Here is a 26335-nt window from a genome sequence, read left to right as displayed (position 1 = left end):
CAATATTTTTGAAATAGGCATGCCTATTTTACTCTTAAACAGTCAAAAGTCGAACTTAACAGAAAATAAGGATCAAATTGTTCCCTGTAATTATCTCTAGATTAGAAAAAATTCTCACTCAGCATATTTTCTACAGAACATGTAATGCTATTTTTGTTACTTTCTCCACAAACCGAAAAATATGTAACTTTTCATGAATAAAAGAATGGAGGCTGTATATAAATAAACAAAAATTAAAAACAAAATAAAATACTAAACATAAATACTCAAAGTACATCGTATGAAAATAAATAAATATATATTAAAGTATAAAAACGTGGGTAAATCTTATTATTAAAAATACTTTTATGTCCTTTGAAGTAAAGCAATCGATATCTGATCAACACGAACATGTTAAGGGTAAAATAAATGTTCAAGAAAGTTACAAAAAGCATAATATTCCGATTAGTATTGAAACTTTGAAATGCTTCTACTATTTTGCATCAAAAAAGTTTAACTTAACAATGCATATAATCATACATAACCTGAATCCTTAATGAAAAGTGATATTAAATCTTTACTGTATAAAATATTCCTTACCTATGTAAGGGCAACCATAAATTTCTACTCTCATGCAGACTGTTCTAAGGTGAACGCTAAACGGAATAAATCGAATCTTGGAAGCAATGAGGATGGGATTCAATTTTCTCTTCACCACTGTGTAAGTGTTCGTATTTCCTTTAATAACCTAGAATTAAAAAACACAATAGTATTCATATTAATTGCATATATTTAAGAAATAATCTTTGTTATAATAAGATTTTCTCTAAGACATAGCCAGCCCATATTGTTCACGAAAGGTTAAGATGTTTCATAAAAGATTCACATTTGTTTCATAAAAGAAAACGTTTTTAAATGTTTTCACAGCGTTTAAAAATATTTTGCAACGTTTTTAAACCTGGGAGGTGTTTTGCGAGAAAATTATAAAAGAAGTTTTTAAAGTCATTAAAAGGAGTGTATCATTATAAAATTTTCTCTCAAGTAATTAATTAAAAGTGTGTCGTAAGGATACACCGTAGAAGTGAAACTTCAACTATTTCCTTTTTTTTCATTCTGAACTTTTCCCCTCCCCCCACCTGTTTTCTCTCCCGCCACGCTCTTGATGTTTCTGCTCCTGAGTTAGGCACATTCACAACAAAATTGCATACTTTGATGAAGAAAATAGACTATAAGCAATGTGAAAACTGAACAATACTCGGAATGTGCTTTTTAATTGCTGCCAAAAATAATGAAAAATAATAGTAAATATAAACTTAAATTTTGTTAATAAAATTTAACAAACTAATTTTAAGGCTGAACTTCAGCAGTGGGTTTTACGCTTTTAAACTAGTGACTTGAATGAACCAGCTATTCGAAAAGCTTTAATATTATTTGAAAAGTTTAAAATTATCAAAATCCACAAATACATATCGCTCATTTGGAGGAAGAGTGCCACAATACGAAGAAATGAAATTTTACAGGAGAAGCGCTTGAAGTTGAACTCTTCGGGAAATTTGCAATAAGAAAGATAAGTTTGCTGTGCTCTCCAGTGGTTAATATGCGGTAAGAAAAATCTGTCATTATTTTCCAAAGAAGATAATGTCCTTTGAAGGCCTTTAAGAGAAAAAAAAATTAAAGTTCGTATTGTGACACTCTTTTTTCAAACGTGCGATATATGCTTGCTTAGGTTCAGCCTTGAAACTGATTAGTTTAGTTTATCAACAATTCTAACTTTACAGCTATTATCATTGAGCAATAACGATTGCTTATTGTCCTCACTTGACAGTTTTGAATTCCTATTATTTTATTTTTCCCCCGCCTCCCTTTGCAGCATCACCATCGGCCGACCGCCTCACGATGCTGCTCCTGTAGCGAAAACCGTCTGCAGGTTGTGTCACTTACTTGCCTACACTTACAAATACACCTACACACACATAGACCTACACACACAAACACATACACACACGCATACATACAGACATACACACAAACACATACACACACACACAACTACCCACACATACACATACCCCCCACACACAAACACACAACTACCCACACCCACGCACAAACACACATGTCTACACACATACACATACCTCCCACACACAAACACACACGCCTACATACACACACACACACTCGTGATTGCGAAAAACATAATTTGAATTCAAGATGTCAAAGTTCAAATTAATTTTTTTTTAATTTTTTTGGTAACAATTAAAAAGCGGAAGTTTTTTTTTAATTTTGTGACTACTCTATTTTTTGTTGCTTTTGGTTAGAATAAAAAATAAATTAGAACAAAAAAATAAATTATGGGTATAAGGATTGCGAACAACATCTGAGTAACAAAGACAGCATCTTTTGATTTTGTGGTTAAGAAACTTTTATATATTGTCGTCATTGTGAATCTCGAAACCTGGTAAATGCCTAAATTCTCGTTACCAAAGATATTAGCAAAAGACTTTTGGTAAATCATCTAAAAATGTTGAAAGTCTACAATTTTGGTCATAAACAAACACATTATCACCTAGTATTAATATAAAATAAAATTCATAAAAGTATTTATGTGACTTGATTTGATAAACAATGTATAGATGATTTTTACATAAATGTCTTAAATGATTCTAAGCTGTTATTACTTACTTATTTTTACGCGATGATATGGAATATTAGCATTCAGCAAGCGTAAGTCGCAAAACGTTTTAAAAAATCATAGCATGTTTTTAAATTTGCAATGAATACTTTTAAAACATGACTGGGAAACTAGGAAAACATGTATTGTAACGTCATTTAAATTATACAATTATTTAATTAGTTCAAATATAGTTTAAAATAGTATTTATGGATTGATAATATCGTATGTATTTAAACAAATGAGAGAGCCGTACGTTTTGCCTTTATAGGACTACGATATTGTTTTTTACAACATCGAAAGATAATTTGGTTTACTTGAAAATTCAAGGGCGAATTCTTTACTAAAACATATATTTTAAAGCTGTAGCGAAAAATGGTTCTGTTATACATTTTCAAGGTAAAGTTAGTGTAATTTAGTATTGAGCAAAAACCATGACTTAAAAAATTAAATAAAATAAAATACTGTTGCAGATGAGGGTCTTTTTTCAAACAAAACTATTAAATAATTCAAAATTGATCACAATTGATTTTTTTTAAATGATACAAATTTCATCACTGTTTTCACTTTTATAAATTAATTATTGATAAAAGGATCAAAAACGTATTCACTTTTTACATGCTTTTTAAACAGCAACAATGGTATTATAAACTTGTAAAGTTCGTTTTGCCGTTATTGCAGTCCTTCGGCAGAAAAAACGGCTGTAAGTATCTCAGATACGATGAAGCAGAATCGGAAGGCATCGATGAAGAAGGAAAAAAAGAAAAAGCCATTGATTTTTCCCTTATGGTAAAATTTACACTTTAAAAATGTTTTTTTTTTTTTTTTTTTTTTTTTTTTTTTTTGCCGGATATGTTATCAGTTTTCCAGTTTGCTACTAAAGGCAGACTAAAAATTTTCTTTCTATTTGCAACTCCAGAGCTCGAATACGCTACCTTGCGGTGATTAACAATACTACCGAAAAAGGTAAAACATTCCATTCCATGCCTCCATAGGGGTAAATTACAGGCTTCAGACAGTTTGTGGTGTATTGTAAGTTCAGAAGAATAGAAAAGGAAGCTTCCCACAAACACGATAAAAAATACTGTCATTCACAAAGCGTCAAAGCAAGTTATACAAGTTACGGCATTTGTTTGCTTTACCATTTTCATCCGCCGTTGGGCAGTGATTCCAGCGCCCCTATAGTTTATTGAAATTGCGAATAACTACGTATGTGTTGGTGCGTAATTAAGTGCAGTACAACCTCGTTTATCCGGACTAACTGGAACCAAAGACAATCCGGATAGTCAAAAATCCCAATAATCCGGGTATTATGGACAATAAACAAAACAAATCTTTAAAATGGTAGATATAATATTTATTACGACAAAAAAACTTATTTTATAACAGAATTACATATAATTGTTTACCAGATATTTAAAGTGATATAAATATTTTATGGCATAATTTCTTAACAAAGCATTGGTCTAGTGTCTTTTCGAGCCTTAATCTCCGGGGATCGAGCCAGTCTGGCGTTTGAATAAAGCACGGTAAGGCAAACGTCTTATCTTTAATAGATCAAAGAAAAAGATAATGTTTAGAGAACTTGTATGAACTTGCTATCATAGTTTAAAGTATTATATGTGAACATAAACTTTTTAACAGTTGATCCGGAAACTCCGCCGATCTAGATATTCAATGGCCGAATAAACGACGCTCCACTGTACTACCGATGAACATTCATTTTTTAAAGGCAACAAATTTGATCAGGATAATAAGGAGATTCGGATAAATGATGGTCGGATAAACAAGGTTCTATTTTACTACTGATGATAATAATTTTATAAAGGTAACAAAGTTGATCCGGATAAATAATAGTCAGATAAACGAGGTTTTTCTCTACTACTGATGAGCATATTTTCTTAAAGACTACAAAATTGATCCGGATAATATATAGATCCGTATAAATGACGGCCGGATATTCGATATTTTACTGCACTGCTGATGAACATAAATTATTTTAAGGGTTACAAATTCGATCCGGATTATCCACAGCTCCGGATTAATGATGGCCGGATAAACGAGATTTTACTGTACTGCTGATATACATAATTTAAAGGCTACAAAAGTTAATCCGAATAATCTGGAACTTCGGATAAATGATGAAGCTCTACTGTACTTCCGATAATCAATATAAATGAAAACATAGCCGTCATATTAAAGGAAAATATTCATCCATGTTAAGAATGTATTGCTATTACTTTTCTTATTTTTTTGCATCTTAAAATGAAATCACTTTAATACATAATTCCTGGTTCCCCCGCATTTTCATTATTTTCTTTAATACGATCCTTTTTAAAAATATGGCAACAAAGAAAACTTTTGATGACTTTTCCAGAACTCAGGACTCATAGATTTGCATCTAAATAGCTTTTATCCTGATTTCCTTTATCTAAAGTTGCAAAAATTGATTTTTCTTCTCGCAACACTGCTTTCATAAAAGGAATGAATAAGACCGCCTTTCTTGTAAATTGCAAAACATTTTGATCAGTTTTAAAAGATTCTTGTACGTGAAATTTGAATATAAACTTTAATAAGAAAAATAAGATGAAATTAATTTGCTTGACTATTATAATTAATACCCGTATTTTGTTTTAGAAACAATATAAAAACACACATTTGAGATGTTACTTTATTTTTCTTTTTTTGTGTTACGCTGGTAAAAAATAATTAGTTGAGGTTATATATTCATCTTGATTTATTATTTTCAAAAAAAGATCATGTTAGAAAATTAGCATTTTTTCGCACTTTCAAAAATATATTGTTTTAATCATTGCATTGTTTAAGTAGATAGGAGTATCTATTTTTGCAAGATTTTGTTTTAAGCCAACAATGGAGTCCTAAAATGAAAAAAAATCGACCAAAATTTTGATTTTTTCATTTTTTTTGTAACTCTAATCTTTAAACTGTGCGTTATTCATAGTAAAAAATATTTTTCAATTCGGACTATTTTTACAGAAGTTATAAGCTATTATATCAGTGTGATATTATGCATTTTGTGAACGAATGTTTCATTTAAATACAAATATCTCATAATCGTAAAATTTAAATTCATGTGTATCTTTCAAATGCTCCCTGCAAATCAGGATTTGCTTAATTACTTTGAGTTTTTTCAGATTGATAATGAGATACAAATTGAAAAAACATTGGGGAACAAATTTTCAAAACCATAGTTTCTTTTTTTTTGTCCTATTTCTATCGACTTTTTTCAGAAAAAAATCGAAATTTTAACAAAGACAGTTTTTGACATCTTTCGAACAAAATATTGTAGTAAATGGAATTTTGCTCCCAAAGTTTTCCTTAGATATAAAATATGCATCTAGAAAAATAGACAAAATCAACAGAAAAAAAAATTGATGCTTATGAAGTAATTTTTGTGGTTAAAATATTTACGATGAAAAAATACAATATCCTATGTATTTAAAAAACTCTCTATTCATTATTTTTCAACAAAACTTTACGTATTACTTCCCATCATAAAGGTCTATAACTGATAAAAATTTCAGAACAATATCTTCAAAAGTATAAAAATGATTTTCTTATTCCATTGTAGCCTTAAAAAATAAAATAGTATTGGAACTTAAAAACAATACTAGAAAATGGCTCATCAAGGTATGACAGGTTAAAATTGTTTCTACATACGAGCAAAGTAATTATTTGTTTGATGATATTTTGATAGTTGAAATTTTAAACCTAACTCTAGTGGATTAATCCTAAACTCCAGTAGATAGCGTTGATTGTTACCACTTTTTCGTTTCTTCATTCTCCTAAAATCAGTCTTACCATTAAAGCAGTTAAGTTGCCGAATTCAGTTCAGCCTTGTCAAACTAAAACACATCCCTGCATGCCAAACATTGCCAAAATATTGTACTAACAAATTATCCTGCTATGGCGCTAGTTTCATTGTTGATGACGTCAGAGCGTTACTCGATCAATGAATTCGCTATCATATATACGAGGATAAAATTAAATACGCAATAAAAAGTTTGTTTGCCTCGTGCGGTACATATTCTTCAAACTTAACATTGGGTATATGGAAAGAATGAAAGTACAGTGCTGGCCAAATTTTTAGACTAATACTGTTTTAAAAGCAAATTCTTTATTGATTAAATAACTATAGACACATTAACGAACAGTGAAATAATTATTTAATATTTAGTATGCATTCCCTTGTTCTTGATGAGCATTTTAAGTCTTTTGGGCATACTTTTCACAAGGGTTACACCATTTCTTAACTTTTTAAAAAAGGAGTTAAAAAATTGTTTTTACTCACTATTGTATATACTCACATACATATACTCACCAATTACCTAAAACTAACTTTAAATATAACAGAACACACTAATAAAGGAACTAGTGAACTGTTTAAGCTGATTGAGGTTATGTTCCTAGTAGGTAGATAAACAAAGAACATTAAAAAAAGCAGACAGTGCTGCCACCTGCAAACATTAAATTATGCTAAAATAACGTAATAATTAGTGTACAGTATGTACTGTACTTTAACAGTAAAATAAATTGTATTTTCGGCCAAATAGTGTACAAGAAAAAAAAACTCTTTAGTCTAATAATTTGGTCATCACTGTAATACGATTGACAAGTAAAGTAGTTCTCATTGGAAACTGTGATAGATCAAATTTCCCATTATAGATAAAACAGTATGTAATTTACTTAAATGGTTTTATTGCTTTGGGAACAAAGCAAATAAATTTTTATGTTCTTTAATCTAAACTATTATTTTTAAAAATTTACCGCATAACCAGAAAACACAGTTGTGGATATACGTATACGCTCTGATTTTTATTCATACTTTGGGAAAACAAAGGATTCATTCTTGACACTTTTCCTTTCCTTAAGAAAGGAAAAAACTCGCCTCAGATGCTGCAGACGTCAAGATGATATTTTTGAATTTTTTTTTCAAAACAGAATAAGGAACGAAAAAATTGAAAACCTTGGTTTGAACCTGAGATAAGTGAGGATTTCCCATGGGTTATATGCTTTGTATTTTGTTTTTCATCTTCCCTTCATCCTTCGTAAGGGAAAGGAATAGGAATGTCAGCTTGGTACTCTAAGGGAGTACGTTCTGTCACGGAAAAGTTCCCAGTCATTTATCTTTCCGAAACGTAGATTTCCTTTTCGGATATAAGTTGGACCCTGGTTCTCAGCAAAGCAAGATTTTTTTTTAAATTCAAAAGTATGTTTTTTAATGCGTTTTCCTTCAGTTTTCTATAGTTCGTGATCATGTAATGTTTTTAGTTTTATTTTAGTTTCAGTTTTATTTCGAAAAACAAGTTAAACGAACTACTCTGAAAGCATTTCTTTTTTTTTCTGCTATATTTAATTACTGATTCATTTATCAGTAATAACTGTACAATAGTGCTCATTTTGAGGGTAATCATTCCTAATTCAACCTATTGTCATTAGCTTTCCTATAAATATTGCATAAAAATGTGTGTGTCCTTTACCTTTTACAAAGTTTAGGAAATACAGTTTAATTCCAATTATCTGAGCTCCGACTATCCGAATCGCTGATTACCCGAATCGGTAGGAATTTCAGAAAAAAATAATTAAGATGCAAATGTTCCACAATTCGAAAAATAATAAATCTGTCTACACGCGATATTTTTGGCGCGAATCAAGTGTAGGTTCAGGAACAATATTAGGATTTTGAGTCACCGTCTCATGGGGTAGTTCTATTATTGACTTCTAACGTGCAACAGTATTGACTTCTAACGTTCGGTGCTCTTAACATGTGAAAGCAAGGGCGTGCATAGAAATTTTGGGGCCCGACACAAATGACTTTTACGGACTCCCTCGAAACTGTTTACTCCAACGCCTCTACATATATTTCGACCCTCATTAAAAAAATCTCGGGCCCTCTTCGGGCTCGGGCCCGGGCCAACAAGTGTGCCTTCTCCCCCTCCCTTGTACATTCCCCTGTGTGAAAGTGTTGCCTTTCATTTAATTAATTAAAAGCTTTCTTCTTTTTTTGATAGATTTTTTTCCTCATTTTATACATAGATACAGTAATCAATAAAAGCGGACCCTTTTTTCAGCATCAATACAACAATCCAAATTTCTGACTAGTCGAATGTGCTCCGACTCCAATCCATTCCGATAACTCTAGTTCTATTGTATTGTATTCGCAGGGGAAAAAAAACTCAATTTTCTGCAACCTTGAGGTTGCAACAACAACATTGCTTAACCCACTGGTGAAACAACGTTTTCTCGCCCCCTGATGAATGTTAACTCGTTCTCATAAGGCCAGTCAAAAATAAATTTTTACTGCTGATTTGCCATAAGATTCCATTCCATGTTATAAAATATGATTTAACACGTTAGCTGCTACGCCAGACTAACATCGATCTTTCGATTCAGGCTTAGGGGCTTTCTGAAACTAAAAAAAAACCTGTTATTAGTTTAAGTATTGTATCATTATAATTTAATATTTAATATTTGTTATCAAAATTTTGAAAGAATTTCGTTGAAAGTTTGAAAAAAAAAAAGGGTTGCTGTTCAATATTTTCGCACTGGTCACGTTGCCTGACTGCAATATTCTCAAGAATGCGCTAAGCAGCTTACGTATTAAGAAATATTTAGGAAAAAAATTTAGTTTTATTTAAGTTTTGCTTTTATTTTACAGTGGCTAAAAAGCCTCTTACTGATTCTTTCTACGTACGAGTATATTACTTGAATATCTTTTGGGGATTAATTGAATAATAGTGGTTATTTTGAAGCTCGGCATTCTTTAATCACACTGTCATTTTTTATTTTGCATCTGAGTGTTCTATGCGGATGTGTGCGCGTGTATGTTCAAGGGCAAAATAAACATTGGAGAACAAAAATAACTATAAAAGAATTTCTGTGAGGAGTAAATTCCTATAAAATATAAAAGCTCTTATTTTTCTGAAAATGCCACGAAGACATTATTATCTACTTTGACATTGTAACTCTTTTGAGTTTTTCAAATGCAAAGCCCGAAACTTTTGAGATTTTTTTTTTTTAAATGTTTGATCAGGAGCTTCACTAGCATTGAAGTAGCCATTAAAACAGAATCGCTCTCTTTTAAGATTGTGAGAAAGTAAGGTAACGGCTACAGTAACAGACAAGGGTCCAGTAACAGAGTCTTAAGTTTGGAATTGAATAATAAGAATTTTAGGCGGGTAAAACTGATGTCTTTGCGAGCCATGAATACGGTGCAACCGTCTAGTGTTATCAGAGTGAATTTTTTGAGGCAGTTGGTATTTACAAGGCAGTAATGGAAGGTTGTGAGCAGCCACCACGATGGCTGCCGGTGTTTCATGTTCCATTTAAATTTGATAAGGTTTTAGATCTAAAAACAAATAACTTCTGCATATTTTGAAGGGAAACGGGGAATTCTGTACATTACTCATCCTTTCCTCATCCTATCTGTTACTGAGTTCCATCAGAATTGTCGGTGTCTGTTACTGGGGTTCGTACATTTTTTTCGAAATTGAGCAAATAAAAATAGAATTAATTATTTCAGAGGATTCAGAAGCAGCCATACGTTACATGAAATGTAGTAGCATGAGAGAAAAATAGTTTTAAAACTCTAAATACATTAAAACGCTTAGAAAATTGAGTTAATCTGAGAGTGATGTCTTAAGCATGTCAGTTACTGGTGCCGTTACCCTATATTGTGTGGTTAGAATTAGAGTGATGTAAGTCCTTCTAACTTACGAAAAATTACTTGTTTTAAAGTAACTTTAAATGACTTACACAACTGTCGTTCAAAGACTTACATTGAGATTACTGAAAGCATGTGAAATACAAGCAAAACCTTCCATTTGTGGAAAATTCTACCTTCTGGTCCAATCTGCCACACATAAATTGACTTACTCCACTATTACTCTCACTCCTACAGTAGTTCAGGTTAGAAGGTAATATTTGTATTTTCTCCAGTGGCCATCACATTTTAGTATATTTTTGGGCAACTGGTACATTTAATAGATGAGCTAAAGAAAAACCCAAATCTGTGCTTAACTTAAATTGTACTTTTTTCACTAATTCAACTGTGATTCTACCCCAAACATTTGTACTTCTTATAAACAACTACTGTCGGATGTCTTTTTATCCATAAGATCATTTCTTGCGCATTGAAAAAGGCGTTCAGTGTAACACCAAAACACGTGTCTGCAGTAATCTGCAATTTCTGCTTTTACACGTTGTTATTTCTTATTTTAATTTTTATGCACCAAAGGTATTTATTAAACTTAATTACTGATATGTAAAAAATCTTATTCAGCTTTTCTATAAATATTATTTTTTTTGTTTATTTATTTTTTAATCTATTGCAAGAGACAAAAATCTCATGAAATCAAAAGAAAAAAAAAACTTTTAATGGATTTAGTGCAGTTTGAAAACAAAATTAGATTAAAGTAGATAATGGAAGGAACGTAAAGTGTTTTAAATTGGATAAGAATGCGCTAGTGTAATCTTGACAGGTTCCTTTGCCTTTCTACGAAGATTGGTATCTTACGTCCATCGCATAATAGGCTTTGCAACCAATCACACATCTAGCTCTTCCAAACGAAATTCGTCACGGCTTGTGACTGAGATTAAAAGTTTTTAACTTTCAAAGATAAAAAACAGTAATCATTTTGATTTAAAAAATGCATTTTTCTAAAAAATCTAATTATCTTTATCCATATCTTCTTGCCTAGTAAAAAGTGTTTTTTTAGAGGTATAGAACTTTAGTTTTATGGTGTTAATTGCCATGAATTTGGCTTTATTCGAAAGAGGATTCTTTGCTATTTTTATTTAAATATGATTTTCGGCATATGGCCACCTCGGCAGGCTCGGAGTAAGTCTATTCGGGAAGTCCAATTTTCTTACTTTTTGTAGCAGTATAGGCCGTATGTCAGTGATAACGTGGCGAATGTTCTCTTCCAATGCATCAATCGTCTGTGGCTTATTCATGTAGACCATGAATTGTTGACCACTTCACACAGCTCCACGGAAAATAGTCCAGCGATGTTAAATAGCATGATCTTGCAGGCCAATTCACCTGTCCATTACGCGAAATTATTCGTTCACCGAACGTTTCTTTCAGTAAATCAATTGTGACATGCGCTGTGTGGGAGGTTGCACCGTCTTGTTGTCTATTCATGATGAAATGGCAAACCGAACTAAACACAAAACAAGTGACAGCTTTCAAAATGGCCCACATATCAAACAATGTTGCCAACTTGAAGTTCTATACCTCTAAAAAAACACCCTTTATATTAGAAAATTTCGCATAATCAGCGAAAGTTGTTTTTCACAAATTTAGAAAGTTCTTCTCAGTTTTTAAGATATTTCTTGACCAGTGAAAGTTTTGTAAAAATCATGTAATAATTGATTTCAAGGAACATCTGTGTAAATGCATGCTATGCATTTTTTTGGAACGTACGCTAAGAAACCAAAAGCCTTTGCATAGTTTGAAATATTGACATTTTAAGAATTTTTATTGAATTTCCTAACGAATTATTCTGTCGCTATAGCTATATGAAACGCATGATTGAAATCAAACTTTTTAACAATACAGTAAAACCAGTGAAGTTGACCACCTGTCTAAGTTGACCGCTTTTTCCGGCATGGAATTAGTCTCATCATATAAATCAACCTCTGTAAGTTGACCACCTGTTTAAGTTGACCACCAAAGTAGTGCACCGCGAGTGGTCAACTTACACAGGTTTCACTGTACTACAATAACGCTTAAACGGAGGGGACCAACAAAGAATTTTTTTTTTTTTTTTGTCATTCTGCATCAAAAGAATTTGCGAATAAACTGTAAGTTTTACAAATTCGTTCCACTTGCCATACACAAGGATTTTTGTGAACGTATCGCTTATGTTAAGAAAGATATAAGCTTTATTGCAAAAATACCAATTTCCTTCGCGAGGTTTTGGCTCATAACAGGCAGAGTTTTCAAAAAAACTTTACCAAACGTTCAAGAAAATAGACAATATGTGCGACAAAGATTATACTGAAATTTGAAATACAAATTTTGCATAGTTGATTAAGTAAAAATATTTAAGGGGACTATTTCAGAGATTTTGTTCCATAAATCATAAAAACATAAATACAGCTCACCATTTCAAAACAAATATCCTCATTAACTGCCTAAACCAATTAAAATATATCTCATTTTGATTCACTTGGTTGAGTTTATTTTGCTAAATCTCTTGTATTATCATTTACGAATCTATGTTTTTATTAATTTTAAACAAATGAATATTCTCCACTTTGATGCTATATTATTTGCATTCTTTGATTTTAGACTTTGAACATAGGTCTAACTCGTGACTTTGATTCTCATTTATTGTCTTATATTATTATTATTAATTTAGTAAACTAACCCTTTGTTACTAGATAAACAAGTTAGAAAATCACACCAATGACAATCTGATCTCGTAATTCCTCTAATATCACAGATTTTGTCGAAATTTTGTAAAAAGAATTCTCCGATCCAGCAATTCTTCCAATCTTACAGAAAGCAAAAACTCTCATAACTTTTCAAAAAAGAAAAAGAATTGTTTTTGCGCTACTGACTACTTAAGCGGATTTTTTAACCATAGCCAACGTAACTAAATAAAAATTCGTTTAGTATTACTCCTAATTATTTGCATACCGTCCCTTTTGTTCAAAAATCCATGACCCACCTAGGTCTATTTTCTTTTTCATTGTCTCCGTCACGGGGCTAAAAGAAGAGATCGAGACTATTCCATAGGCCATCAAGGTTTAAGATTGCCCCTATCTCCTTCGGGAGCAGAGATATTTCTTTGGTTCAAAAATACAGTTCGAAAAAAAGGAAACGTAAAGAACAGAAATTCAAAATGAAAAAAAAAATCTACTTTTATAATAAGAATTCTTTCCAATATTTTGGTGGAAATGAAATGCAGTTTCATCTTGGTATTTTTCAATATCACATACCAATTTTTCAATGATTTAGTAACTCGATATCACTTCTGATGTTCACAAATTCTTCTCAATAATGTAAGGCATCATAGCGTTCATTCTCAAAGCGATAATTCTAGCTTTTTTTTATTTCAAAATAGAAATATGTGTCATGAAGACTGCATAACAATATCATTGTTTTTGAACCATGACAGTGCTACAAAATATGTAATTAATATTAAAGCATTTTGATTATCAAGCAAAAATGAAAACTAGAAAGAAATTACTCAAAATAAAAGACCAATGCTCAAATATTCGTAAAGGTAAAATATAGAATATACGACAATGGTCAGAAGAGGAACAGCATCGCTGAAAATAATCAAAATTGAAAATGGAATATATCGATTAATGAAATACATTTAAAAAAATATATTTTGGCTATAAAGGAAAGGCAATAAAATGTTAAAAAAAGAAAAAAACAAATTATTTAAATGGACCTATTTTGAAAGATAATTAATTTTTAAGTTCAGAAAAACTACTTGGATAAAAACACGATTTTTTAAAAAACTTTATGCTTACACATAAACTAGTTTTTTAAGTTATGATAACAAGAAGAATAATAAGTACCGTCAAACATTCGCTCTTTATTTTCAAATTTTATCGATAAGGAGTTTGAGTGATCACATGCTTCATTCAAACGCGACTCGTATTCGTAATAGATGACAGTGAAATAAATATGGTAAAAAAATCATTCTTTCATTTTTTTGTTTTGCAATAATTATATGAATTTTGTTTTACAAATATAGTTATTTTTTACCGCAAGAAATGATAAGTCAGCCTATTTAAGGATTTATGTAGTTTTATTATCAATATTAACCGAACTATCCGTACTTTTGATTCTCCAGGTAACTTTAGTCCCAGTCAGCATGAAAAAGAGGTGTTGTACTGCTCATTTTATCAACTTATTTACAGTTTTTTTAAACTTATTTCTGTACCAGTTTGTCACTTAAATTATCAGGTTAATCACCGTTTCTGATATCTAACGGGAAAAAACGTAAAATCGAAAGTATTCCTTATATTATTTTTAATTTTCAATTTCATTGCTTTCGTGTCCACACTACAGATTCTTCTGATATTTTAACTTTAGTTAATGACTTTAAGTCAGCTAAAACTAAAAGCATTTTTTAGACTATGCATAAAACCTTTTTTTAGACCAACAATAAAACTGAAGAACATAAATACCGATTTCCTTAGACGCATTGCATGCATATTTGTTTTAAAGATTAACCGTCTCGAAACCAAAGATTTAACAAATTTTCGGTAACACTATTACTACTTATTACTATTTACCATAAAACTGAAAGTATTCTTCAAAGTATTTTTACTTTTTAATTGCATTGCTTTTGTGTCCACAGTTCACATTCATCTAATATTTTAACTTTAGCTAATGACTTCAAAACAGTTAAAATTGAAAGCATTTTTTAGCCTATGCATAAAACCTTTTTTAAACTAACCATAAAACTGAAGAACATAAATACTGATTTCCTTAGTTACACTGTATACAGAATTTTTAGGATTAACTGTTTTTTTTTTATTATAAAAATAATATAATTATATTATTTTACCTTTCAATTTCATTGCTTTTGTCTCCACACTTCAGATACTACTAATATTATAACTTTAGTTAATGACTTCAAGACAGTTAAAACTAAAAGCATGTTTTAGACTAGGCATAAAACCTTTTTTTAGACAAACCGTAAAACTGAAGAATATAAATAACGATTTCCGTAGATACATTGCCCTCAATTTTTTAAAGATTTAATTGTCTCAAAATCCTAAGATTTTACAAAGTTTTGGTAAAACTAATAATACTTATTACTATTTACTATTTACCATAAAACTGAAAGTACTCCTTACATTATTTTTACCTTTCAATTTCATTGCTTTTATGTCCACACTTATTTCTGATATTCTAACTTTAGTTAATGACTTCAAGACAGTTGAAATTAAAAGCATTTTTTAGACTAAGCATAAAACCTTCTTTAAATTAATCATAAAACTGATGAACATAAATACCGAATTCCTTAGTTACATTGCATACAGATTTTTTTAACATTAACCGTTTTATATTATGAAAACAATATTATTATATTATTTTGACCTTTCAATTTCCTTGCTTTTATGTTCACACTTTAGATACTTCTGTTATTTTAGCTTTTGTTAATGACTTCAAGACAGTTAAACCTAAAAGCATTTTTTAGACTAAGCATAAAACCTTTTTTACACTGACCATAAAACTGAAGAAGATAAATACCAATTTCCTTAGATACATTGCATACAGATTTTTTTAGATTATTCCTCTCAAAATCTAAGATTTTACAAAGTTTTGGTAAAAGAAAAAAAAACAATACTTATTACTATTTACCATAAAACTGAAAGTATTCTTTATAATATTTTTACCTTTCAATTTCATTGCTTTTGTGTCCGCACTCAATATTTTTCTGATATTTTAACTTTAGTTAGACTTCAAGACACTTTTTTAGACTAAGCAATAAACTTTTTTTAGACTAACCATAAATCTGTAAGAACAAAAATACCGATTTCCTTAGATACATTGCATACATTTTTTTAAAAAGATTAACCACCTCAGAACATAAGATTTTACAAGGTAGTTTTGGTAAAACTAATAATATTTATTACTATTTTTTCTGCTTCAAAGTGTAGTTACGAAAATACGATAAAGTGGTCAGAAGAAAGGATGCTAAAATTTATCGATCATTTTGCATGAGATGAAGCCACTTACGTGCCCAAACTGCACATCATGCTGCAGTAACTGATGGGAGAGTTAGAGCACGTTTGCTTCAGCGGTTGCTAAGGCTATCTCTGAAAAAATTTCCCACTTTCTAAGAAGTGATGTGTCGGCGGAAAAATATCATGCTCAAAGAAGTTCAAAAAGGGGCCGACAGAAGTTACTGATAAGTAGTTTTTTTCGGAGTGAACTGGAAATTCTGTCGTATACTTTAAAATTACTCTGCAGAGTCGTTTAATACTATGATTATAATATTTACGCAAAATGCAAAACATTTTTTAAAAAGAAAATATCGTTATTTTTTAAACATTATGACTTCCTTTTACAAAAAAGGAAGTATTGTATTCGCGAAATTTTTTTCACTCGGCCTTAATTTCGATTTTGCTTACCCACAAATGAATGTTGAGTTTTTGTTTTTCGACCCGAACACACGTGCATATGTACCTAAGAACATATAGACGCCCGAAATAACCATTCTGACGTTTCCCCAGTTAATTACAACGAGTGTTCTCGTGACGTCTGTACGTACGTATGTATGTGCGTATGTGTGTATACGTGTATGTGCGTATGCATGTCGCATAACTCAAGAACGGTATGTCCTAAAAAGTTGACATTTGATACGTAGACGCCTAGTGGGATCTAGTTGTGCACCTCCCCTTTTGGTTGCATTCGGGTGTTTCTAAAGGGGTGTTTTGACCCTTTTTGGGGGAAATCATTGTTAATTTCGATGCAAACTCAAGTGGTGTTATAATTTGGCGGACACTTGGTGATATATCGCCAGTATTTTGGTCGCTAAGTTATGTCGCCAACTTGGTGACAAATTTGGCGATTTTTAAAAAAAAATCTTGTTTCAATGTGACCATTGTTGGTAATATTTATAGAGTTAACTCTTGAATCACATTAAAATTACAATAATGGAGAAATAACATTTAATTGGTGTAAAAGGAAGTCATGTGATGCACACATCAGCTCGTTTTTGAAGACGTTGATGAGAAAATGATGTGATTTATCAGACTGCTATCGTTTAGGGCAACGCCACGTCAACGATAATTATTTACTACTAATAAAAGTCCTTAAAAGAAGATACACAATAGAGCACGAAATGCTGCCGTGCTAAGCATAGATGTGGTATCTGCAGCATAGCTCAAAATGAGAAATTGGTGATTAAAGTTTTACAACTCGTTTCTTTGATTTGATACTTAATTAAATGTTCAAAACCCGGAATTTGTTTCGTAAATAACTTATCTAACCTACGTACGATCGCATTTTTGTAAAGGTCTTTATTTAAAATTAATGAATGTAGTTACGACAAATTTTCTCTTCAAAACCTTTTCATATACTAGATTAATTTCACCATAAGTGACTATTACTAGTCATTTTTAGGGGTATCTTCACAGATGCAACGAAAATAACTTAGTAAAACACGCTCAATGTAACACTAAAATAATACTGATAGCATCTGCCTTACTTGGATTTTGCTGTCGCTCTATTTTTTAAATACAAATCTATCAGAATCCGCCTTCTGAAAAATGCCATTTTCAAAATTTCGGACATTTAAAAATGTAAACCGTAATTATTTCCGTTCTTTATATTCAAAGAATGTGATGACGTCATTTTTAATGTTTAATTTTCTAGATTCAATTTTACCGAGCATGAAGACAATTTTGACAGCAGACGATACTTAAACAAAAATATAATTAGCAATAGAATGAAATGTTTATTTATTTATTTATTTTTTGCATAAGCGAATTAGATAAGAATATTTTACATGCATTTCATTTTTAAGAATTTGTATCTAAAAATATAAAAGTCGAGTTAGTTGCACTATTTATAACTGAAGAACGGCTGAAACGATTTGGCTGAAAATTGTTGGAGAGGTAGCTTAGAACCAGGAGACGGACAATGGATACTTTTTATCCCGTTCGACCGCGTTCTCGAAATATTTGTAATTGAAAATAAAATGTTTAATTAATTTTTCAGTTCTATGAATTCCTAATAGATGGCGGGATAAGTTAACTCGAGAAGGCACTGACCGATAGTGTCGATAACTACGCTATTGTGGGACTGTTGTGGTCAGCGAACTGATTTTTGAATTCATTTTTGTTTTCGATATTCAGGTACATAATTTTTATTTTGTAGGATTTTTCTACTGGGTTTTCCCCCCTTCTTTCAACAACGTTTGTTTTTGTTCGTATAGTTAAAAATAATTACTTATCTAAGTAAATAATTTCATTTATATTCAATTATGATTGTTCTTTATAACACTTTTAATATAGTATTCTTTATTTGGCGAAACATTTTAAAATGCCGAAAAAAAGACCCATTTCACTCGCTAAACGGGAGGGCTACGGTAGCGTGGTTGCTTGGCACGTTAAGCGAGGAACTATACAGGTGAAGAATTATTTTGAGTTTCAAAGCTAATGTTAACCTTTTACATGTTTTGGCGAATAGTTTTAAATTCCAAAGAGACTCTAAAAATTTTTTGAAAATGTGTGTACGCATTTTAATTGAAGAAAAATGATCCTTTCACATCAGAAGGGATGGTGGGGGATCGCAGATTTTTTTAATTCAACGGACTTCCTTTAAAATTTTAGCACGGGCATCGCCGTGCGGGTACTGCTAGTTTTAAATACAAATTTAAATGGACAAAGCTGAATTTTTACTTGAACTTTAATTCTAAATTGTTTTAGTATTTATTTATATCAATTATTCAAAGGTAAACTAATTTTAGTACTTTGTTACAATAAAGTGCTGCATTATTAAAGATGCTGCTTTACTAATGTACACAAGTTGTATCTACATAATTACTATGAAAAAAAAAGAGTAATTGCTCAAATACCACTTTCAAGGCTTAGTATTTGTTACTTACGTTCAAATTGCTTTAGCGAACTACGCAAAATATGCACATACCACTTTTTTTGCTATAGCTTTTTTTAATATATTCGCGTACACAACTCGCCAAAAATCGCCAAAAAACTTGAGATTTAGGTAAACTAAATTACTGATGATCACCCCATGACAATAACTGAATTTTGACAAAATGTGTAGATACCACATCTGTGCTTAGAGCAGCAGAATGCATGTCAAAGTGTTATTTTGGTGGAACCTAAACGCCAAAATAATTCTGCCTTTTTTCTAAATAATTAATTAATTGTTCTCAAAAATTCAGCTTCTTTTCTTTATAGACATTAAGTTAATTCATGTTTTGTTCATGAAAACTGTGTATATGTATCGAAATAATTACTCTGTTTTAACTTTACAATTATTTTTTAACTTACGCGGCATTTTCTTAGGTCACAAGCCCCAAGTGAAATGAGAGTATATATATGACCGAAATCTGGTGAAGGTAAATATCCACATTGCAAAGATATAGGCGGAAGGCCGAACATTTTATATTAACCCTGCTGAAGAGGGCATGACATTCATAATTCACAACAGTTGAACAAGACAAGTGGGACTTTTTTCTATCCATCATATGCTTAGGGATGTTTAATTACACAAGCATTTCATTACAGCAATTAATCGAAAGGTTGCTCAAATTGGAATCCGCCCATTGTTGCAAACCTGGTAAGCCTACATTATTAAGCAAAGTGCTACTTGTTGACATGATAACTCACCACTTAACTTAAGCAGATTAATGACTCCTGCAATTCTAATAATGTTATGAAACGGTTCACAAATCATTTGACGGAAAGCATTGCATATCAATGATATTATAAATGCTGGGTTAGAGTTTCCGTGTGCTGTTTCCAAACACGAAAATGGAGTTTAAGGAGTTAAGAGTTAGGATTAAATGCCTTTTTCGTGCACGTCTGAATTTTTTCAGAAATTAATTTTTAGTTTTTTTTCAAAAAATTATCAATTGCTCTTGAGAGGATTTAAATAGGTATTAGTTTTTCGTAAATGATGAATACTGCCACAATAACAGTATAGCATAAAATAGCTTGCATTTTTACGACGTGGCTTAACCTCTTGGTTTGTTATTTCCTCTTATTTAAGCTATCATTAGTTTTAGTATTTGTCTAAGTGTCATCACCCAACCATCACTGAAGAGCAATTCAGAGTTACTGTAGTCACATTGATAGTATTTCCATTTGTACTTCTCTACCTACAATTGCAAATAATAATTATTTTTTAAACATGAAGTAAAATTTATTTGTGTTAAATACGTTTAGTACGCGCAGTCCACATATCGACCAAACCGTATTATAAATTTCATTACAGGTTATTTTTAGCCAATGTGTGTGATATTATCAGAGAATATGTTGAAACATGTCGAAAAATGCTGCACTGTAAATATATTAAGTTACATTTAAAAAAAAAGCAAACTAATAAATAAAACAAATAACTAAACAAAAAAAAATGCCATTGCTTAGCAAAAAAAAAACTGTCTTAATGGCTTAATGGCACAATTTATTTCTTTGACTGTATAGCAAAAGATGAAAAACCTATCTGAATCTATTCCTTTTTTGAAATACTCTATATCGGACTCGAACCTAGTAATATATATATATATATATATATATATATATATATATATATATATATATATATATATTAGATAAACACTAGTATCCACTTTTGACATCTGTAGTAGCAATATAATAATGTGTCTAATTTAGTTTATCTTAGAAAATAAATAAGTTTTACCCCTTACAATTTTTAAACATAAACAGTCAATTTTTTTTCATGAACTTTTAACCACAAATAAGAAACAGCATTCATGCTAAAAAAAAGTTTTTACTTCCGTTTTAAAAATACAGTTCCAAAAACCCTGATCCAGCTTGAATTAAAATATATTAACATGCAGTTCAAAGTAGTTCCAGATGCGATGACGAATGACTGTTATTTATTTTCTTATGGAAAGCTTGGCTACTGCCTCAGCTTCTTCAGTGTTTTTTCTCTCCAGGAACTTTTCAAAGACAAGAAACTTCGGTACAAAACCGAAAGGCCCTTTACATCAACATTATGTCAAAAGTGACAAGCGCTTTTCAAAATCTTTTCAACTTTGCACGTGTCGTTATTTTTATAAGTTTTCCCCAGTTCCATGTGATTAATCACTATTTTCTGGGTGGCACTTTAATTTTAATTTTACTTCACTTTGTCATTAGCTTTCAAAAGACTCTTTATTAAAGGATAAAGTGCTGAAATGTGTATTTCTCATTTTCTACAGTTTTTACATTAGTTAATTAGTATTTAAGGACTAATATTTTAGATTGAAGTATTTGTAAAAAGTAGTCTTGTTTTCATTTGCAACAATGAAATGTCTATTTTAAATGCGCTTCAAATGTTATTTTTTTCTATTTATTTAAACTTTTTATTAAAGTAAATATATTATTTATCGAAAAAAAAACATTGAAAAAATGGAAAGGGGGACATTTTTTTGGGGGGGGGGGGTTGGTTCACGCACAGCAGAACACTGTACTATTCACAGAACTGTCAGAAAGAGTACCTTGTACAATGTGCAGAAGATTTTTAACAGTGCATATCATCTGATAAAAAATGATAATGGAAGCAGAAAAAAATGTTTTTATAAATGTAAAAAACCGATTCTCTTCAGTCGAAAACAAAATATATCGCGGAAAGAGTATCACTAAGTTTAAAAACTAAACAAGCTGAATCCACTTACCTCTTGTCCTAAGGCATTTCGATACCTCAACCACCTCGATAACCCTGGTCTCCAGTATTCTAGCATATATTCTTCGGCAAATTCCAAGCCTTGACCATTACCGAAACGGCCTTGTGTAGCTACTTCTGTAATCACGTGCAAAGAATTAAGGGATATCTCTAAGTATTCTAAGACTTCCTTTGATATTTGAGGCTTTGGACACCAAGCTCCACCATTCAATTCTTTGTTAAGCCTGCAAATCAAGCATCAAGCATGCTGTATTAGGTATAAAAACAGTTTTTTATATATTTGTTTTTATTTGAAAACAATACAGAGTTAATTGCAAATGACATGCTTTTTTTTATTTGCAAGAAACCTTTTTTTTTTTCAAATTTATTAAAAACATGTTGGATTGGAGAAGGATTAATTGCCCTTATTTACCCGTATCGTAGAAAAAAGTATCAAGTTTCAGCATTACTAAAGCCAATTTGCTGGCTGCAAAATGTAGTGCTTAGTTTTACTATATTTTGGTTCGTACTTGCGCTATGAACTGTAACGTACGTACAGTTTTTGTCAAGAAAAAATAAAGGATAACTTTTTATAAACGACACGAAGTTTCTTTTTTGGTAAAAACCCATTTTCTTTAAGCATGAGAAAATATGTTTGAAACGGAAACTGATTATTCGTATTTCCTATACCTATATTGGAAAAAAAAATGAATTTGAATTCTGAAAATTAGAATTCAAATTATGTTTTTCGCAATCCCGAGTTACGACAGGACTCTACTCATAAGAGTTATTGTTTCTAGAAACGGCTCCTGTCGCCCAAAGCTTGCCCATCCTCCTGGGCACTGACGTGTGTATAGTTGTGTGTGTAGGCGCGCGTGCGTGTTGTGTAGGCTTGAATGTGTGCGTAGACCTGTGTGTATGCACGTAGGCGTGTAAGTGTGTGAGCGTGCGTGTGTGTAGGACATGGACGCCACCTCCCAGGAGCAGCGAATTCCGGGGAACAGTGCTCAGTACCAGAGGAACTGCGCCTGCAAAGACCGGTGGACGGTGGTGCTGCAGAGGCCCCTGGTCCAAGCTGAAAAACCAGCGTAACGTCAAGGACGGTCACGTGAAAACAATAAGCAATCGTGATTGCTCAAACAAACATATTGCAGACAAAAAAAGCCTATTTGAGAGATAAAGGGTGGTGCTTTATTTCGCTACATTTGAGCTCTTTTATACAAACGTTTGCTTTTTCGAGAATAACTAATAATATACTAAAGTTCTCATTCCCTTAAAATGTTAAGATTTATGAGATATCTGTAAATGCAAGTCTATATATTTATCGAAAAATCAACTAGATATGAAGGGATCGTCAAAAACTGGTTGATCGCGAAAATATTTTAATTAATTTTCATTTCGTGAGTGATCAAACGTTTTTTACACATTGTTTTCATGTAATATGGTGCTACAAACGATCAAACACAATCCGTAAAGTCACGTTCAAAAATAAAGTGTGAGACTTGTGTTGATGAGCTTCTACATAATGCATAACATTCAAGGTTATGTGTAGTAAAATTTGTAAATGTTAAAATATAATAATAATAATAATAATAATTTCTGGACAAATATTGATCATAAATTTTGCGAATTTTGCATATGGTGGCATAAATGAAGTTTTCACCCAAACTTTACCATATTTAATTTTTTGATTTATTAACTTGCTATCATTCTTTAAAAACTTGTCTTTTTTTGAATAAAATAACCCCTAATAAAAATATTAAAGCGAAAAAAAATCAACTAAACATCTTCAGGTTGAAAAAAAAAAAAAAAAAAAAAAAAAAAAAAAAAAAACCTAATAATAATATTTGAAAAACACGTAACCAAACCTTGAAATTATTATCCTTGACTCATTGAAAGCTGTAGTTACAATGAATAACATAGAGAAAATAGATTCTTTTGAAATAATGCGTTAGAGTGCAATCTATCTATTTAAAGCGAAAATCAATCTTCTCTTTTGCACATACTTTGACAGTTTTAACGCGATACATTTTCTGAACACAATTCTAAACTGTCAACAGGAGTGCCCATCTACTGAAGCGTCTATTTTTGGTGAGGAAATGCTCCATTGGCGTGTGCGGCTCTTAAGAGGCAATATTTCTTGGTTGTCAACTTAAACGTATTAATTCTCTTGTTCTGTCTATTGTAATCTTTTAGATTATTTTTTGCTCTACTGTTTTTGGGAAGAAGAAAGAAATTGGTAATTTAAAAGTAGAAACGAAAAATATCGTTAGGTTAAATAATATTTAGTCTTCCAATGTAGATCTATTCAGAACATCGATTCCCAACCGGTGGCTCGCAATCCCCTGGGGGTTCGCGAGAGGTTTAAAGGTGCTCCCGAAAATAAAATTGTGATCTAGGAATTTAAACATGCTAGCTGTTTAAGATGAAGTCTTAAGTTAAAGCCGTTTTTTACTCATCATTTATTCATTTGTTTCTTACTCGATCCAGCCATTGACGAAAGGTTTGAAGTCATCAAAGTCCTCGGAAGAGAACATTTTGCAATAACCGAAGCCCGCCTTCTTATTGGTCATACCAGACATTTGTTTTATGTATCTCTTGTATCAGAAAAATACTTTTTAAATTTTATTACCAATTAGGACAATGTTTCCACGTGAAAAAGGGTAAATATAGAAGCAAATAAAATGGTGAACTTAATGAAAGAGTAAAACTGGCAGATATTTGAGCCAAACTTTGAGCTTCTTTATTCCACAACTATCCCACTAAGAGATTTTTCAAAGTTGAATAAATGTCAACAAAGAATAGTTGCTGAGTGTTTTTTCTCAGTTGAATTTGTTCTGAATTAATTTTCTATTTGTTATTTTAGTTCGTAGAAATATTTGTTTTTAAGTTTTGCAATGATGTTTTTGTAATGAACTATTAAACTATCACTAAAAAAAAAGTCTCCCAAATTTTATTGTACGTGAGATTCTTTTCTTTTTCTTGTTATTTATTACTTATTTCGCAAAAAGTTCGCCAACTTCTTTCGGATTTTGGAAGGAGTTCATAAGGTAAAAAAGGTTAGGAACCGCTGATTTATAAGAAGCACATTGATTTATTTAGAACAAGCAATTTCGACGTTATGTATAGTAATGTACGAAATGATAAAATAAAGCAATTTTTTTGCCTTTGAGATGTAAATCGAGCAAAAAAATATGTACTTCACAGGGAGTATTAATTTGTTTTTGATTGATAAATAATTCGCGAAAATTTTTTAAGAAATCTTGTATTGAGAAATCAGCATGTTAGTGAGCGTGTATGTTAAAATACTAAGTCAAAAGATAAATAAAATATGATTTTGTATTGAATTTGAAGCATTTGTTGAATGTAAACTCAAAATGTTTTTTTTTTTTTTTGATAAAAAATAACTAAAGCATCATTGAAGGCGAACCCGCAAAAAAATTCTTCAACTCAAGGCCAGACTACCATAAGTCCAAAAATGTGGATTTTAAGGTTATTACTGCAGTGTATGTAGAATCTTGATTTGAATCTTTTGAATCTAGAATCTTGTATTGAGCAAGAACAACGTAGTAAAAAAAATCCTTTTATAATTATTTATGGGTGTTATAAGAACACGAGCCTTAACCTTTGTGCCTCCCCCCCAGATAAATGTTTTTAGTCTCTCTTGCAAAGTAATGATTATGTAAGTTATGATAGTCTCGCTTTGAGGAACATAATTCAGCTCAATATCTTTTACTTGTGAGATTTTTGCTGTCAATAAATAATTTCATGTATTTGTTTTCGTGGGAAGTTTAGTTCAACACTTAACTAATAATCAAAGTTATTTGCATACGAGATTTGCTTCGTTGACTCTTTATTCTCTTAACTTTGTACATATTTACTTAATTACTGTTGTAAAAATGTGCATTAAATGTAGGAAAACTTCTGTAGTTTAACAGCATATTAACGTTTAAAAACGAAAAAGCTTGAAAAAATGAAAATTAAAAAAAATCCTACTTAATGATTATTAAAAACTGGTATTTTAAAAATAGCATTCCTAATTCGTTTAAGCACGGAATTTTCAGGATTGTCATCAATGAAGAAAATCTATTGAATAAATTGTCGATGCGCATTATTGCGAAGAAGTACATATGGGTGATTTTTTTTTGGTCATTATTACAATATTCTATGCAAAACCGACATGTTTCTTGTTGTTCACTAAACACTTGTATACGTCCAACGTTTTGGGCTTTAGAATCAGAAAAGAAGAGTCTATTTCATTAGGAATGGCCAAAATGTTATAACTCCTGTTTCTGTGCATTATATTTTTGTAAAGTATACTG

The 26335-nt window shown here is 31.1% G+C and overlaps 1 protein-coding gene across 1 annotated transcript in view; it reads right to left on the bottom strand.

Moving 5' to 3' along the window:
- Nucleotides 1–26335, bottom strand: part of LOC129225856 (discoidin domain-containing receptor 2-like) — a 214878-nt gene that overhangs the window by 28312 nt on the left and 160231 nt on the right. The window contains exons 4-5 of the mRNA XM_054860378.1: nucleotides 22027–22258; nucleotides 580–727 (exon numbers count right to left, since the gene is read on the bottom strand). Of these exons, the coding sequence (XP_054716353.1) occupies nucleotides 580–727; nucleotides 22027–22258 (380 nt within the window). The remainder of the gene's footprint in view (nucleotides 1–579; nucleotides 728–22026; nucleotides 22259–26335) is intronic.

Source organism: Uloborus diversus, chromosome 7 (assembly GCF_026930045.1).
Source record: "Uloborus diversus isolate 005 chromosome 7, Udiv.v.3.1, whole genome shotgun sequence".
NCBI classification, from domain to species: Eukaryota; Metazoa; Arthropoda; class Arachnida; order Araneae; family Uloboridae; genus Uloborus; species Uloborus diversus.
Note: the sequence above shows the minus strand (reverse complement) of the source record. Positions and strands in the feature narration are given on the sequence as shown.